The sequence below is a fragment of the Miniopterus schreibersii genome (assembly GCF_964146895.1).
Source record: "Miniopterus schreibersii genome assembly, chromosome: 1".
NCBI classification, from domain to species: Eukaryota; Metazoa; Chordata; class Mammalia; order Chiroptera; family Miniopteridae; genus Miniopterus; species Miniopterus schreibersii.
The window spans coordinates 103,607,924-103,625,855 of NC_138101.1; the positions used below are offsets into that span (position 1 = coordinate 103,607,924).

Consider the following 17,932-nt stretch of genomic DNA (forward strand, 5'->3'; position numbering starts at 1 on the left):
CCTGACTGAGCATGTGCCCTCACTGGGAATCGAACCAGTGACCTTTTGGTGAGTGGGATGTCACTCAACCAACTGAGCCACACCAGCCAGGGCTCACAACTTTTTATATATATATAAATATGTCTTTATTGATTTCAGAGAGAGAAAGGAGGGGAAGAGAGAGAAACATCAATGATGAGTCATTGATTGGCTGCCTCCTGCATGCCCTCTGCTGGGGATTAAGCCCACAACCTGGGCCTAGGCCTGGGCCTGGGCCTGGGCCCTGACCAGGGATCGAACAGCGATCTCCTGGATCATAGGTTGATGCTCAACCTCTGACCCATGCTGGCCAGGCAGGGCTTGCATTTTAATCTTGGTTCATCTGTAGAAAATCTTTTACGAAACACCTTGTGTTGTATTTGTCAAACATACAAATATCCAAGGAATATTTGTGATAGGGCATTGCTCTCAAACATGTGACAACGCCTCGTGCTTTTCCAGTGTGACTTGTGGCATCATCTGCATGAAGATACTTTACACCCAATATTTCTAGTGTTAAATAAAGAGAAAGTTCTGTGTATTTTCAGCATAATTTTCCAGTTCATGGATATTATCACATGCTTTGTCATCCAAATTTTTTTCTCCGTCATCAATGATTTTCATAAGCCATCTTTTAGTCAGATTATTCTTTAACAGCAGCTTCCTGTCCACTTCTTCTCAGTCCCCAGCATGGGGCACTTGGCTTTCCATCCTCCCTGGGGCTCTATAAAGTCAATCTGGGGCCCAGGAATAGGCCAGCATCTGCTGGCATGCAGGCCTTCCATAGTTCAGTGGCCACAGGCTGATGCGATGTACTGCTACAGTATATATTGCCCACACTTTTTTCCAAAACTGCAATCACATCGGTTCAGTTGTTTTCTGAGACCAAGTCCTTAACCTGACTGAGCCAGTCCTGCATTGAAGAGCCTCAGCGCAGAGGCAGAGTTCCGGTATTCTGCCCAAAGTAGCAGGGAGCATAAATAGCCTTCACAATATCTTCTATGCAGCAGCTCCAAGTAGTGACTGGTCAGTGCTGGAGGCGCTGGGTCTGCTGGTAGCTATGCTCTACCTGACCCCATGGGCTCCAGGAGCCACTGCACTTGCCCATAGGCTCTGGGGCAATGGCTTCCACATAGGCTGGGGACCCCAAATTTCTTTTGCAAATGGGTGAATGGCAACATACACAGCCACCAGGTACGAATAAATGCTTGTTTTGTCATGTGCATCAAAAACCCTAGGAAGTTCCTAGCTGGCCAGAACATTCTTCCTACTTTTTGGTAGACCTGAAGTAGGCCTGAGAGTTGAATGGTACCTAACCTGTTCCTTTAACAGAGAGTTGTATCATTTACCAAATCAGACACTGTTCACAAAATGACCCACTACCCCACATTACAACAAAATAATCTCTTTGGTAATGTGCTTGTTTAGTACCACTAGCGAAGGGTTAAAGGGTGACACATCTTTTCCATTAGCTTCAGTATTTCATCTGTTTCAGGGTGGCCTGCACTAAAAATATACTCAAGCAAACTTACAAAGAGAGTTTAAAAAATAATAATAGTGCCTGGCCGGGGGTGGCTCAGTGGTTGAATGTTGACCTAGGATCCAGGCGATCGGGGTTCGATTCCCAGTCAGGGCACGTGCCTGGGTTGCGGGCTCGATCAATGTCTCTCTCATCATTGATGTTTCTGTCTCTCTCTCTCCCCTCCTTTCCTCTCTCTGAAATCAATAAAGATATATTTTAAAAAATAAATAAAATTAAAAAAATAATAATAGTATTTACTGAGCACTATTAATTGCTTAATATAGATAATATATTTATCAATAATATCAATATCCATCAATAATAGAATTAATTGAGTACTTAAGGTACCATGTAAAGATCTTTATGTGTATTATCTTATTTAATCTTCACAGTGCTTCTGTGAGGCAGGAATGATATTATCCCAGTTTCAGAGATGAAGAAACTGAGCGTTAATGAAATTAAGGAAATTTCCCAAAGGAACCTAACCAGTAAGTGTTGGAACTAAGTAAGTATTAGAACCAGGATGAAAATACAGGCCTGCTTATTCAAACTCTATATCTAGGTCTATAGCCAGCATGTGTATCTAACAGTTATGCTGTACAAATCAGTTTGTTGTAGACAGAAAAGTCTTTCCTAAAATCATGCCAGTAAGGCTAGAGTATAACAGCAGTTGAGACTTCACAATATAATCACATAGTGTGACATAAAAGACTGTGATTTGCTCTTGCCTGTACCTGCAACCCTCAACACTTACCTTTGATTACTTACCTTTGATTTTGTGCCTAGCAGAACCACACTGCTTCTAGTACTCTGAACCTCATACTGTTCATAGATTCCTGCCTTGAGGCCTACTATTTTCTTTGCCTCAAATGTCCTTCTACCTCCATTAACTGGCAAATTCCTTTAAAATCTAGCTAAGACATCACCTCTCCCAGTAAATCTTTCCTAGCTTTCTTCAGTGTTAACCATTCTGCCCTCTGTATCAACTTTGTACTTTATATAAATATGTATTATTGACTCATTCATTTAACATTAAATACTATTTTTTCCAGGTACTAGGCTAAGAATGAGGATACAGAGAGTCAAATAACACTATTACAGAATGAGGTCTACATACTAAAGCATGGACACACTACTGGCTACTGTCAGTAGTTCCCACTACCTGGGGAATAGAGGGATAACAATACGCTAGCAAAGTGTGAAAGGGCATTCTGATTCAGCCCAAGCTTAGGAATCAAAATTGATCTGTTTGTGGAAAACAAAGAGCTGGTATTCCACTGGGTATTTATTTGAATCAATGTTTACGCTGTGGAACAGGATGGCATCAGTTCAGCACCTTGGATTAATTTTGAGCCCTTATAGAGAGAGGAGTTAGGACCAACTCTGAGTTGTTTGAAAAGGAGACTTTGAGATACTCTGGGCACAAATTGTGCTGGCTGTGGACCCAGGGAAAGCCATTCTTCTCACATCAAATAGAAACCAACACTACTGCTGCATCTGGAATGGCAGCTTTTAGCACATCGGCTGGTAGCCCACTGAGATAGGAATATTGGCATTTTCACAGTGGACCCTATTAGCAGTAGCAGTCGTGGAGGGAGGGGGGTAGGAGGGGGTATAGCACTCTTAAATGACTTCATGAGTAGAGGGCATTAAAAAGAGGGAACCAGAGCAAGAAGGGAATAAAAGGGTGAATGCTGCATGGAAGGACTGTGGCTGACAGACAGGTTCATGAGCCTGTTGAGATACATCTGGGCCTTTCCACTTAGAGCTAGGCAAGAGCATGGATTCTGGGCTACTAGTATATATACATATCAGTATATTAAAATCATATTTATATATATATATATTTTCTTAATTATAAGCACAAGCTGAGTCCTGGAGACATCTGAGTTACATTTTTTTACTTGCTTTTAGAGAACAATGTCTTATTCATCTTTGTATCCCAGGACCTAACACAAAGCCTGACACACAGCAACTGCTGATAAAATATTTGTGGATTTATTTTAAAGAAGAGTTGGGAGGAGTCAGAGAAGGGAGGGTGGGGAGCATCACATATACATGGGATATATGCCATGGGTTCTGGCCCCTTTTGATTCTGCCAGCATGTGTGAGGAGGTGCTAAGACAAATTCCGTGGCAGTTATAAAGTGAACTGGCTGCCAAGATGGAGAGGAGGGAACAATTAGTCTTGACCTTCTACAGTCCCGAGGTTCCCAAACTTAAGGGGAACCGGAAATACCAAAGGGTGAGGAGGAACCTAATTACAGGTCAGGTGGGAGGAAGAGGGCTTGCTTGAAGGTGGCCTTGACAGAGTGTCCTAAAGACAGAGAAGAGATCACCCTTTTGTTTTTTATAGAAGGGGTAGGGATAGATTTGTGGATACAAATCAAACCCACATGGGGATACTCAAGGTAGAGAAGAGTAGGAAACCCTGGGGATCAAAGGTTATCTTTTTGGGTAGGCAATATTTCCCTCATCCTTGTAGCCTACCCTCCCCACCAACAAACATCCGAGTGCCTCCATGCCACCCCAGAGGCGGCAGCAGCATGTGGATCAGACACACACCTACATCCGAATGTTCTGTGGCAGCCTCTGTGGTTTTAGCCTCCTAATGCTGATCTGCGTGTCCCCACTGAACTGGGTGCGGTTCCTGGTGATCAAGAATGGCCTTGAGCTCTACGCAGGACTCTGGATCTCATGCCACCATGAGCTGTGCTGGAGCCACACACCCAAGCCACCCTGTGAGTGCCAATGAATTAAATGCCACAGGACCCACAGTTTCAGAGCTTTCTGCCATTGGTTTCATTTTCCTCCAAGATCTTTTGGCCCTCACATCTCCAAGTCCAGGGTGGATCTCACCAGATTGTGAATATAGCCATCCTTTTCTTTGGTGTCCTCAGTGGATCCTTTCTCCTTCCTATCCCAAGTTGTTTCCTCTCCCAAATAATGAGTTGATACTCTCTGGGAAGAACTCTTTTGTCATTTACAAGATGTTACTGTGATTGGTATTCTAATGTGGCTTATACAAATAGAAGTGATTGTAGCTGGGAGGTAATACAAAGTGTCTCAAACTCCTTCAGATTTAACTTTCAAGGTCAACTTGTTCTTCTGCTAACAGTAGATGAGAACTTAAATGCATGTCAGATAAGTAGTATAATAAATGCCAGCTATTTAGAGTAAGTTATTAATGTCAAATTTTATGTGAATTTAAGTAAATCTAAAAATGCAACACAAAGTATTTAAAAATAAGCTTCTAGGGCTAAAAGATACCATATGCATAAGTTTTTTTATCAGACTTAGAGGAAAGACATAACTACACTATTACAGTTTCCCCATCATCCACAAGAGATACATTTACACAAAGAAACAGATATTGTGAAAGAAAACATACACAAGTAAAGCATTTATTTCTCCATCTCAGAGAAGGAGTGCCCCACATGCTGGGAGTGGGGAGCGCACCTAGGCCCAACCCTGAGGAGGAGCATCAGTTATTTGGCAGTGGACTCGGACATTTGGAACTAAGAGGCAGGATCCTAAAGCAAGATCCTGGGAGGAAACTAAAATCAAAGGCTGGCAGAAAATTCAACTGCATCTTTAACTAAAAAGAAAAACTATGCAACAAGTATGAAAGATAAAAGATTAACAGCCTTAATATATAAAAATATATAAAATTATAATTAAGAAAAAGATAAAAACCCAAATAAATAAATTTCCTGTAAACAGACAATTCCCAAAATAGAAACTATAAATATATAATAAATATAGGAAAAACTATTTTAACCTTAATGAGTCATTAAAGAAAGGTAAATTGAATGGACAATTAGATAGAATTTTTCAACCATGACATTAACAGAGATATTTAAATGGTAAAATACAACCCTGGCTACTGTGGCTCAGTTTGCTGTATCATCACCTGTATACAGAACGGTGATGGGTTTGATTCCCAGTCAAGGCACATACCCAGGTTTGAGATCTGATCCCTGGTGGGGAGGCAACTGATCCATGTTTCTCTCTCACATTGATGCTTCTCACTCTCTGTCTTTCTCCCTTCCTCTCTCGAAAATCAATTTTTAAAAAAGGTAAAATACAGTGCTGCACACTTCCATACACACTGGGGACCATGTAAATGGGTATAACCAAAGTATATGATTAAGTGTATCCAGAGACTTACCCTCACTAATTCCATTTCTAGAAAAGCGAAGTAAAATATATTTAGGCATAAAAATTAAGTTACGATTGAGAGATTAAAGATAGTGGCAGACAGAGTGGAAGCTACATTGACACAGTCCCGGGACCAAACTGTAATTACAACTAAAATACAGAAAAACCATCATGAATAATCAACTGCAACTGAACATGAGCTGGAGATCACCCTCATAACCAAGGAGGAAAAGTGGAGACCACGTAGAGACTGGTGGGAAGTGTGGATGTGTGAGAGGTCTGGGTGGGCTCCCACAGGCAGCAGGCGAAGGTCCAGAGCAATATCTTAGCTGTGGGGGGTTTCCACTGAGGATTCTGGGGCCTAAACCCCAGGCTGGGCTTCCTAGCCAAGAGCACCAGAACTGAGAAAGGTTCCCATATAATGTCTGGCTGTGAAAAGCAGCAGGGTTTCTGTCTGCCAGAGAGAGGTAGCTTGAAATGCAGGCACACTCTTAAAGGGCCAAAACAAAGTTTCGTATGCAGCCACTCACCTTGGGCCCCAGCCGCAGGAGGGCAGGGTGGACTGGAGCTGTGTGAGGAAAACCAAGGGTTGTGGGATCTGGAGAATGCAATCAGAAGGCACTCGTCTGAATGCCAGTGCCAAGGCATTCCCCCATCTTTCTCAGGCAGACAATTTGCTCCTTTTGCCTGGAGCAGGAAGCAATTCCCCACCCTGCTGAAAAACCTCTCTCCCTACCCAGAGGAGTTTCTACAGCCTGAGGCTCATTAAAAGAATCAGATTAATCAGCCTGCAGAAAGAGGCAGACCTCAGAGTGCTTTGAATCTTTGCCTGATCTGCTTCTGGACCTGGGCCTCAGAAAACCAAACTTTGGTGTGCATCTTGGTCCTGTCCAAATGCACCCAGCCCCAGCAAGGAAGACCTCAAGTCGAGGGTTGTTGATAGCTCCAAACAGGGTACTCAGAGCAAGTCACAAACTGCATCTGACATTGGCCTGCATCAGAGATCCACCAAAAAGACTGAGAGTCCTAGCAGGCCTACCTAATACATAGAAGCAAACCCAAATAGGCAGCCAAAATGTGGAGACCAAAAGACAAGCCTCAAATGAAAGAACAAGAGAAGTCTTCAGAAAAAAAGAGCTAAATGAAATGGAGATAAGCAATCTCTCAGATATAGAATTCAGAATGTTGATTGTAAAGATGCTCAACAGCATGGAAAAAGATATGGAAACTATGAAGGAAATGAAGATTGACATAGCAGAAATAAAGAATACATTGGAAGGAATAAACAGCAGATTAGAGGAAGCTGAGGATCGGGTAGGTGAATTAGAAGACAGGGTAGAAGAAAATCACTCAATCAGAGAACCAAAACAAAACAATTAAAAAACAGGAGGGCAGCCTAAGGGAGCTGTGGAACAACAAGAAACTTAACAATATTTGCATTATAGAAGTGCTAGAGGAGGTCAAAAGTAAGCAAGGGTTAGAGAAATAATGGCAGAAAACTTCCCTAACTTAGTCAAGGAAAAAGTCACACAAGTTCAGGAGGCACAGAGAGTCCCAAGCAAGAAGAATCCAAAGAGGCCCACACTCAGACATATCATAATTAAAATGCCAAGAATTCAAGACAAAGAGAGAATCTTACAGGAAGCTAGAGAAAAGCAATCTGTTACCTACAAAGGAGCTTCCATAGGCTGTCAGCTTACTTCTCATCAGAAAGTCTGCATGCCAGAAGCCAATGGCATGAAGTATTCAAGGTAATGCAAAACAAGGATCTGAAACCAAGACTACTCTATCCAGCAAGATTATCATTCAAGATAGATGGTGAAATAAAGAACTTCCCAGACCAAAAAAAAGGCTAAAGGAGTTTATCACTTCCAAGGCAGCATTGCAAGAAATGTTAAAGGAAGTGGTATAATTAGAAGTGGAACTAGAGAGAAAGGAAAACATAGGGATAAAGACTTAAAATGGCAATAAATAAGTATCTATCAATAATAACCTTAAATGTAAATGGATTAAATGCTCCAATAAGAAGACACGGGGTAGCTGAATGGATAAGAAAACATGACCCACATATATGCTGTCTAAAAGAGACTCCCCTCAGAACAAAAGACTCACACAGGATGAGAGCGAAGGGATGGAAAACATTTTTCCATGCAAATGGGGGGGAAAAAGCTGGTGTAACTGTACTCACATTGGACAAAATAGGCTTCAAAATGAAGACCATAACAAGGGACAAGAAAGGTCACTACATAGTACTAAAAGGACTGATCCAACAAGTGGATATATCCCTGATAAACATATATTCACCTAATATAGCAGCACCTAAATATATAAAAACCTTCTAGAGGACTTTAAGGGAGAGATAGGCAGCAATATAGTCACACTAGGAGAATATAACACCCCACTGATTTCACTGGAGTGGTCTTCCAGACAAAAAATCAACAAGGAAACAGTGACCCTAAATGACACACTAAATCAGATGGATTTAATTGACTTTTACAGAACATTCCACCCCAAAGCTGCAGAATATACATTCTTTTCAAGTTCACATCAGTAGATGAGTGGATAAAAAAGCTGTGGTACATTTATACCATGGAATACTATGCAGCTGTAAAAAAGAAGAATAACTTATCCTTTGGGACATCATGGAGAGAACTGGATAGTATTATGCTCAGCGAAATAAGCCAGTCAGAGAAAGACAAGTACCACATGATCTCACTCATATGTGGAATGTAACAAACAAAATAAAGTGATGAACAAAAACGATCCAGAACATAAAAGCATGGAACAGACTGTGGGGTCTCAGAGGGAAGGTGGGGGTTGGGGAGTGGGTGGGGAGAAATTAATCAAAGAACTTATATGTTTATAAGCATAAGCCATAGGCACAGACATTGTTATGGGGAAGGCCTGGGAGGAGGGTGGATGCAGGGTGGAGGGGATCAATGGGGAAAAGAGGGACATCTGTAATAGTTTCAACAATAAAGATGAATTTTTAAAATAAATAAATAAACTATAAAAAAATTAAGTTGCAATTATATTTATGTAACTGTTCTCAGGCTAAAACTCAGGACTTGAGATTATTATTTAAAATTTTAATGAGTCAGAATCTTGATATTTTGGCACTTAAAGTAGCAAATAGTTTATTTTTTGTAGCCTTGAATTTTTAATTAAATTTTTTGGAGCGATGATGGTTAATATACAATATAGGTTTCAGGTGTGGGTTTCTATGTTACAAGATCTGCATATTGCACTGTGTTCCCACCACCAAAGTCATATATTCTCCCATCACCATATATTAAGAATCCCTTCCTCTTCCACCCCCTTCCCTCTGGCTACCACCACACTGCTGTTTGTGTCTATAAGTTTTGGTTTTATATCCCACATATGAGTGAGATCATATGGTTCTTAGCTTTTTCTGACTGACATTTCGCTTACCATAATATTCTCAAGGTCCATCCAAATTTGTTGCAAATGGCAGTATTTCATCTTCACCCAAGGATAGCTTTTCAGATTGAGAGAGAGAAAGAGAGAGAGAGAGAGAGAGAGAGAGAGAGAGGGAGAGAAACATTGATGTGAGAGAGACACATTGACTGATTTGCCTTGTGCATGTTATCTGACAGGGCTGGAGATGGAGCCTGCAACTGAGGTACATACCCTTCGCTGGAATCAAATGTCGCACCCTTCAGTCTGAGGGCTGAAGCTTTAACTATTGAGCCAAATCAGCTAGGGCAGTATTTCATCCTTTATTATGGCTGAGTAGTGTTCCATTGTGTCCATGTACCTCATCTTCTTTATCCAGTCCTCTATTGCAGGACACTTTGATGGTTTTCATGTCTTGGCCACCGCAAATAATGATGCAATGAATATATGGGTGCATATGTCTGCAAATAGATGTTTTTGAGTTTTTTGGATATATACCCAGAAGAGGGATGGCTGGGTCCTACGGTAGCTCTATTCTTAATTTTTTGAGGAATCACCAGACTGCTTTCCATAGTGGTTGTACCAGTCTACATTCCCACCAGCAGTGAATGAGGGTTCCCTTCTTCGCAACCTCTCCAACACTTGTTATTGCTTGTCTTGTTGATAATAGCCACTCTAACAGGTGTGAGGTGGTACCTCATTGTAGTTTTGATTTACACTTCACTAGTTGCTAGTGAGGTTGAACATCTTTCATATATTCACCTAATATAGCAGCACCTAAATATATAAAAACATCTATTGGCTGTTCATATGTCTTCTTGGGAGAAGTGTCTGTTTGGGTCCTCTGCCCACTTTTGATTGGGTTGTTTGTTTGTTTGGTGTTGAGTTTTATGAGTTCTTTATATATTTTGGAAATTAAATCTTTGTTGGAGCTACTGTTTGCAAATATCATCTCCCATCTAGTTGGCTGCCTCTTTGTTTTATTGTCAGTTTCTTTTGCTGCACAGAAGCTTTTTAGTTTGATATAGCCCCATTCATTTATTTTTACCATTACTTCCTTTGCCTTTGGGGTCAAGTTCATAAAATGTTCTCTATGACCAAGGCCCATAAGTTTGGTACCTATGTTTTCTTCTATGTAACTTAGTGTTTTGGGTCTTATATTTAGGTCTTTGATCCATTTTGAGTTAATTTTTGTACATGGGGACAAACTGTAATCCAGTTTCATTCTTTTGCATGTGGCGTTCCAGTTTTCCCAGCACCATTTATTGAAGAGACTATCTTTACTCCATTGTGTGTTTCTGGCTCCTTTGTTGAAAATTATCTGCCCATGTACATGTGATTTTAAATCTAGGCTCTCTATTCTGTTTCACTGATCTTTGTGTCTGTTTTTGTGCCAATTCCTGCTGTTTTGATTATCGCAGTTCTGTAGTATAATTTGAAGTCAGGTAGCATAATACCTCTAGTTTCATTCTTTTTTCTCAGGATTGCTTTTGCTATTTGAGGTCTTTTGTGTTTCCATACAAACGTAATGATTTCTCATTCTATTTCTTTAAAAAATGACATTGGTATTTTGATGGGGATTGCATTAAATCTGTATATTGCTTTGGGTAATATGGCTATTTTAACTATGTTGGTTCTTCCAATCCATGAACATGGGATATTTTTCTGTTTTGTTGTGTCTTTTTCAATCTCTTTTAATAATGCTTTATAATTTTCAGTATATAAGTCTTTCACGTTCTTTGTTAAGTTTATTCCTAGGTATTTTATTCTTCTGATTGCAATTGCAAAAGAAAATTTTTTTTCATTTTTTTTTCTGAAGTTTTATTGTTAGGCTACAGGAAGGCAATGGATTTTTGTACATTGATTTTGTATCCTGCAACTCTACTGTATTTGTTTATAGTGTCTATTAGTTTTTTGATGGAGTCTTACGGGTTTTCAATATACAGAATTATGTCATCTGCAAAAAGTGACAGTTTTTCTTCTTCCTTCCCAATTTCAGTGCCTTTTATTTCTTTCTCTTGTCTTATTGCTCTGGCTAGGACTTCCAGAACCATATTGAAAAAGAGTGGTGAAAGTGGACTTCCTTGTCTTGTTCCTGATCTTAGAGGAAAAGCTTTTGGTTTTTCACCATTGAGTATGATATTAGCTGAGGGTTTATTATATATGGACTTTATTATAGTAAGATACTTTCCTTCTATTCCTATTTTATTCTTTTAATCATGTCGTTGTTGTATCTTATCAAATGCTTTTTCTGCATCTACTGATAAGAAAATATGATTCTTATCCTTTCTTTTGTTAATGGGGTGTATAAAATTGATTTGTTTAACGTATGTTGATCAATCTTTGTGCCCCTGAAATGAACCCCACTTGATCCTGATGTATTATTTTTTTATGTATGGCTGTATTCGATTTGCTGGTATTTTGTTTAGGATTTTTGCATCTGTATTTATCAGAGACATTGGTCTGTAGTTTTTTGTGTGTGTGTGTTATGTTTGCCAGGTTTTGTTATCAGGGTTATATTGGCCTCATAAAATGTGTTAGAAAGCATTGCTTCTTTAATTTTTTGGAAGAGTCTGAGAAGGATAGTTTTAAATCTTCTTTAAATGTTTGGTAGAATTTACTGGTGAAGCCATCTGGTCCTGGACTTTTATCTTTGGGAGGGTTTTTGATGGTTGTTTCAATTTCCTCCTGCTGATCGGTCTATTTAGCTTTTCCAATTCTTCATGATTTAGTCTAGGAAGGTTATATATTTCTAGGAAGTTATCCATTTCTTTTAGGTTATTGAATTTGGTGGCATATAGCCTTTCATAATATTCTAGTATAATCCTTTGTATATCTGTGATGTCTGTGGTGATTTCTCCTCTCTCATTTCTGATTTTGTTTATGTGGGTCTTTCCCCCCCTTTTTTTAGTGAGTCTAGCCAGGTGCTTGTCAATTTTATTCTTTTCAAAGAACCAGCTCTTTGTTTCATTAATTTTTTTGTATAGTCTTTTTGTTCTCTGTTTCATTCAATTCTCTAATTTTTATGATTTCCTTTCTTCTGGTGACTTTGGGTTGCTTTTGTTCTTTTTCTGGTTCTTTAAGATGTGATGTTAGGTTATTTACTTAGGATTTCTCTTGTTTCTTGAGATAAGCCTGTAATGATATAATCTTCCCTCTTATTACTGCTTTTGCTGCATCACAGAAGTTTTGATATGCTGTATTGTCATTCTCATTTGCCTCTATATATCTTTTGATCTCATGTTTTATTTCTTCTTTAACTCAGTCATTTTTTAGTAGTATGTTGTTTAATGTCCATGTATTTTTGGGTTTCTTTACTGCCTTTTGCAGTTGATTACTAATTTCAAGGCATTATGGTCAGAGAATATGCTTGGTATAATTTCAGTCTTTTTGAATTTGTTGATGCTAGTTCTGTGGCCCAACATATGGTCTATCCTTGAGAATGTTCCATGAGCACTGGAGAAGAAAGTATATAATCTAACATTCTGGGATGAAAGACTCTGCAAATGTCGGTTATGTCCATTTAGTGTTTCATTTAAGGCTGATATTTCTTTATTGATTTTCTATTTGGTTGATCTGTCTAGAGCTGTCAATGGAGTATTAAGGTCCCCAACTATGATTGTGTTTTAATCTCTTTCTCCCTTTACTTCTGTGAGTAGTTGCTTTATATATTTCAGTGCTCCCTGCTTGGGTGCATATATAGTAAGAAGTGTTATGTTTTCTTGATGTAATGTCCCCTTTATCGTTATAAATTATCCTTCTTTGTCTCTTGTTATCTTTGTTGTCTTTAAGTCTATTTTGTCAGATATAAGTATGACTACACCTGCTTTTTGGTGGATATTTGCTTGGAGAATCTTTTTCCACTCTTTTACTTTGAATCTACCTTTGTCTTTGCAGCTTAGATGTGTTTCTTGTAGGCAGCATATGGTTGGGTTTTGTTTTTTTATCCATTCTGCCACTCTGTGCCTTCTTATTGGTGAATTCAGACCATTTACATTTAGGGTAATTATTGATGTTTGAGGATTTCTTATAGCCATTTTTTAACTTTAAAAAAAAAATCTTTATTGATTTCAGAGAGAGGAAGGGAGAGGGAGAGAGAGAGATAGAAACATCAATGATGAGAGTCATTGATTGACTGCCTCCTGCATGCCCCCTTCTGCGGATCGAACCCACAACATGGGCATGTACCCTGGCTGAGAATTGAGCCACGATCTCCTGGATTATAGGTTGATGCTCAGCTGCTGAGCCACTCTGGCCGGGCATCCTATAGCCATTTTATCTTTTGTTTTCTGGTAGCTCTGTGCCTCCATTGGTTCTTTTCCTTTGTACTTCTTTCTGTTGTTCTTACTTGGTGGTGTTTCATACTTCTTTCCTGTGTGTCCTCTTTTTAAGCTATGTGTCCTGGTTTGGAGATTTTTGTGTGTGGTTACTATTAGGTTTATAAAAAATAAGGTTGCATATTTTCTTTTGAGTGCATCTGATGTTCATCCTATTTTGCCAATTCAGACCTTTACACCTCTCCCCATCCCTTTTATATTTTTGTTGTCACAAATTATCCCTGTTTATGCTGTAAGATTTTTGGTGATCTTACTTATAGTGTTTGACCTTATGTTCTTTGATTCAGGTGGAATAACTCCCTGAGTATTTTCTGCAATGGAGATTTTCTGGTGATAAAATCTCTGAACTTTTGTATGTCTGGGAACATCTTTATTTCTTTTTCATATTTAAGGGATAATTTTGCTGGATATATTTATTGTTTATGGCTGGTAATTTCTCTCTTTCAGACGTTTGAATATTTGGTTCCATTCTCTTCTGGCTTGTAGAGTTTCTGCTGAGAAGTCAGATGAAATTCTGATGGGTTTTCCGTGTAGGTTGCTTCTTTCTTTTTCCTGCTGCTTTGAGAATTTTTTTTTTTTTGTCATTAATTTTTGACAGTTTTAATACAATGTACCTTGGAGAGGGCCTCTTTGGATTGACTTAACAAGGTGTTATTTGCTTCTTGGATTCAAGGATCTAGTTCTTTCCATGGGTTTGGGAAGTCCTCATCCACTATTTGTTTGAATAGACTCTCTGTTCCCTTCTCCCTCTCTTCATCTTCCACAATGCCTATTATTCTAGTATTACTTTTTCTGATGGAGTCAGATAATTCTCATAGAGCTCTTTCATTTTTCTTTATGTTCAGGTCTCCCTCTTCTTTCTTCTGTGTCATTTTTAGATTCCTATCTTTAATATCACTATCTTCTTTCCTCCACCTGGCTGACTCTGTTTTTTATGCTCAGTAGCTCATTCCTAATCTCCTTAATTGCATGCTTCATTTCCAGGATTTCTGATTGTTGTTTTTTTAAAAAAAGTTTCAATCTTTTTACTAAAATACTTGTTTTGTTCATTGATTTGTTTTCTGAGTGCACTGAATTGCCTGTCTGCATTTTCTTGCATCTAGCTGAGTATTTTCAGAACTGCAATCTTGAAGTCTCTGTCACTTATATGAAAATTTTCCATGTGTTCCAATTTGCTTTTTGAGGATTTTTCATTTTCTTCCTGATCATCTTGTTGGTTATACATGGTATTTGTTACCTCTATAGCAGCATTCTCTGGAAAGGTCTTTCTACTATTTTCCAGTAGATGGCGATGAATCGCAAGATTTTTTTCTTTTTTAACCTCTGCGATCTCCCATATTTGACCTCCACAAGCTTCTGTAAGACAGTACAGCCATGCTGCTTGGGGTGGGATTTGTTTTGCCCTCACCATAATGGCGACCGTGACCTCCATAGGGTCTAGGCCCAAACGTCAAACCTGTGGATCAGTCACAGAGGGAAACAGTGGCTCCATTGCAATACCTCTTGGTTTTCAGATAAAATATTACTCGGTCCAACACTTAGGGCAACGGGAAGCAAGTTTTGGGAGTCCAAGGGGTGGCAGGTCTCTGTTTTTCCATTTCCTTGTCAGAAACACCCCAGCCTGACAGTGGACAGCTGCGCAGCAGAACCCTGCTCTCTGTCAGGTGTCTGCTGGTTTCGTCACTGTTCTCTCTGCTCATCCTGCTGGACAGGCCCTGACAGCTCTGTTCCTCCTGGCCAAAGGAAGTACATACTACCACTGGCTTCCTCCCATCTCCCAGCTGCTCCATGAGATCCTGGATGCAGGGCTGCATCTGAGGGCCATCTGAGCTTTCCTCCCTTCTCATCTCCCCATTTATTCCCAGTTTCCATCCTTTAGATGTTTCAATGCATGTGTCTCTCAGGTGTGCCTCTGTATTGAGAAGGGGATTCTTTGATGAATTATAGTTGGTTAACTTGTTGAAATTTCAGGGGGAGAGGCCAAGGGGATCTCTCATGCTGCCATTCCTCTGATGTTACTACTATATATTCTTAAGGGAAAAGAATAGATGATATTGAGTATTATATCTAGTATGTACATAGGATAGAAAAATACTAGAAAGAAAGAAAATAAAATACTAGCATGGTTAGTGTTTTGCCTAGCCATGGTTTGCAAAATGGTTGCCTCTGGGTAGTGGGATTGTAATTCATTTTCTTCCTTCTTTTTGTAGTCTTTCTAATCCTTATATTGAACATGTATTTCTTTTACAATTAGGATTAGTAACAAGAAAAAAATTTAATCTGTGTTGTGATGTTAAAGTTATACTTTTTAAAAAAGTCATACTTCTTATTAGCTAGTTTACATCTAAGTTAATGTGTTAACATACCCAGAACTATTTGTATATTATCTTTAGTTTTGCAATGGGGGTTTTGCCTTCATAGTACAGAAATTCCAATGACAGTATCAATGAAGAGCTGAGAAAGAAGATCTTTATTAGTTTTCTAGATGCCACATAGCAAGCTCAGGTTCATCTCCTTAGTCCTCACTTCCTTCTTGAAGACTCTATCTAATTTTCTTTTTTGTTTTGTTTTGTTAATCCTCACCTCGGGATATTTTTTTCCTTTTTTTTTTTTTGAGAGAATGGAAGGGAGGGGGAGAGACACACAGAGAGAAACATTATGTGAGAGAGACACATTGATTGGTTGCTTCCCACATGCACCCCAACTGGGGCCAGGGATGGAGCCTGCAACTGAGGTACATTCCCTTGAATGGAATCAAGCCTGTGATCCTTCAGTCCAAAGGCCAACACTCTAACCATTGAGCAAAACAGGCTAGGGCTCTACCTGGTTTTCTTGATAGAGGTTCCACAGTGGACTAACCAAGCCTTTTCTTTCTCCTTCTCCTTGGCAGATTACCTCCAATATTCCAGGGCCTTCTTCCTAATCTCTGTGCTTACCATACTCATTGGTCTTGGTTGGCTCTTAAGCTCTTGCCTCCCTAGAAGAGGGAGCATTACCACCAACTTGGATCTGAAGGTATCCATGCTCAGCTTCATCTCAGGTACAAACATAGACTGGCAGGGTGATGCCAGGGTAAAATTGTGAAGGGCACAAAGTTTCTCTGTGGGCTTTCCTCCTCTTTTTCTTGTCTCTTTTTCACTATTAGATCAATTTTCCAGCTACCTGCCCTGTCTTATTGTATAAAACACACTTTAGGTGACTTATGCCAGGGTAGAAGGTGACTTATGAGAGGTAGAAGACCTTTTTTCTCTTATATCCTGGTCAATCCCTAAATTTTGATCCTGTCATACAAATGGCATCTGGAAGCAGAAGAAAAGTTGGGGATGGCAGTCAAGGCAGACTGAAGACACTGATGGGTTGTGACATCTTTTCTTCTGGTCCTAGCCATCTGCTTGCTCTTCTGCCTCATCCTATTTCTGGCACAGGTTCACTGGCACACCAGGGATGCCATGGAGTCAGATCTTCTATGGGCCTATTATCTTAATTGGTGGAGTGACTTTTTATACATGTTTGCTGGTGAGTCAGTCTCCTGCCTTATCTTAAAAAGATGGAAGGGGGAAACAATTCTTGATATAGAGGTGGAATCTAGGAGAAATAGAAGCACTGATTGTTCTTATTTAGAAAATTATACATCAAGAGGCAGTATGGAATGAAATTGAAAACAGAATTAGTTATCTGCCTTGCCACTAACTGAGCCATACACAGGTTGAGTGACTTGTCTAAGACTACACAAAAAGTAGAGGAACTATCATTTGAGTTCAGGAGGTCCAACCATGTGAGAAATACTATAATGGAATGGGAGTATAGGAGAGCAAAGTAATTCTGCTAGGGTAGAGGAGGGTTGGCTTCACTGAAAAGAGGCCCTTTGAACTGAGTATTTAAAGGATGAATAAGAATTTTAAAAGTCAAAAGACAATGTGTCTGTTGTAACTCATCTCAAATTCTTCTCCTCCAATAGGGATCATCTCCTTCCTCAATTACATAACATTCAGATCTCCTCCCCCTGATCAAAATGTTACTGTGATTCCCAAGGAGATATCAAGGCTGGGGATTGGTCCAGTGACTACAGTATCACCTGCTGAAGATGAAGTGTCAAGGTCTGAGATGGAATCTCCAAGTGATGGAGAGGAAAAACTACCAAATGCAGAACTATCAAATGCAGAAATGTGATGGTGATAGGAAAACTCAACTACTGCTTGTCTTAAAAATGGGGGAGAAGCCACTGAGTTGGAAATGAATGTGCAGACTCTAAAAAAAAAAACACCCTCTCTTAATATCATGTCCATATTACTGATGGAGACAGCATTAAAGCTGATGAAGTGTCCTTTGTGTGTGTTGAACCCAAAATATGTATGATAATCATAAAGAAAGTAATGAAATCTCACTTAAGAAAAAAATTCTGTAAGAAAACATTAGTGTTTAGGATCATGAATGAAAGAAACTAGAAATAGATGCAGTATATGGATCAGAGATCTCTT

The 17,932-nt window shown here is 39.4% G+C and overlaps 1 protein-coding gene and 1 pseudogene across 2 annotated transcripts; one reads left to right on the forward strand and one right to left on the reverse strand.

The window, feature by feature from the left end:
• Positions 1-346: 346 nt before the first annotated feature.
• LOC308568329 (NADH dehydrogenase (ubiquinone) complex I, assembly factor 6 pseudogene) lies at positions 347-3,473 on the reverse strand (annotated as a pseudogene). The gene is made up of 3 exons: positions 3,445-3,473; positions 797-1,041; positions 347-678 (listed from the first exon to the last, which is right to left on the reverse strand). The product of its transcript is annotated as an NADH dehydrogenase (ubiquinone) complex I, assembly factor 6 pseudogene (transcript).
• A 230-nt stretch (positions 3,474-3,703) lies between these two features.
• On the forward strand, positions 3,704-17,624 carry TMEM202 (transmembrane protein 202; the record flags this gene model as incomplete). The annotated part of the gene is made up of 5 exons (XM_081161274.1): positions 3,704-3,784; positions 4,025-4,280; positions 16,345-16,494; positions 16,839-16,970; positions 17,413-17,624. The coding sequence occupies 5 exons, from the start codon at positions 3,704-3,706 to the stop codon at positions 17,622-17,624; spliced, it is 831 nt and encodes a 276-aa protein (XP_081017400.1).
• Between the last annotated feature and the right edge of the window lie 308 nt (positions 17,625-17,932).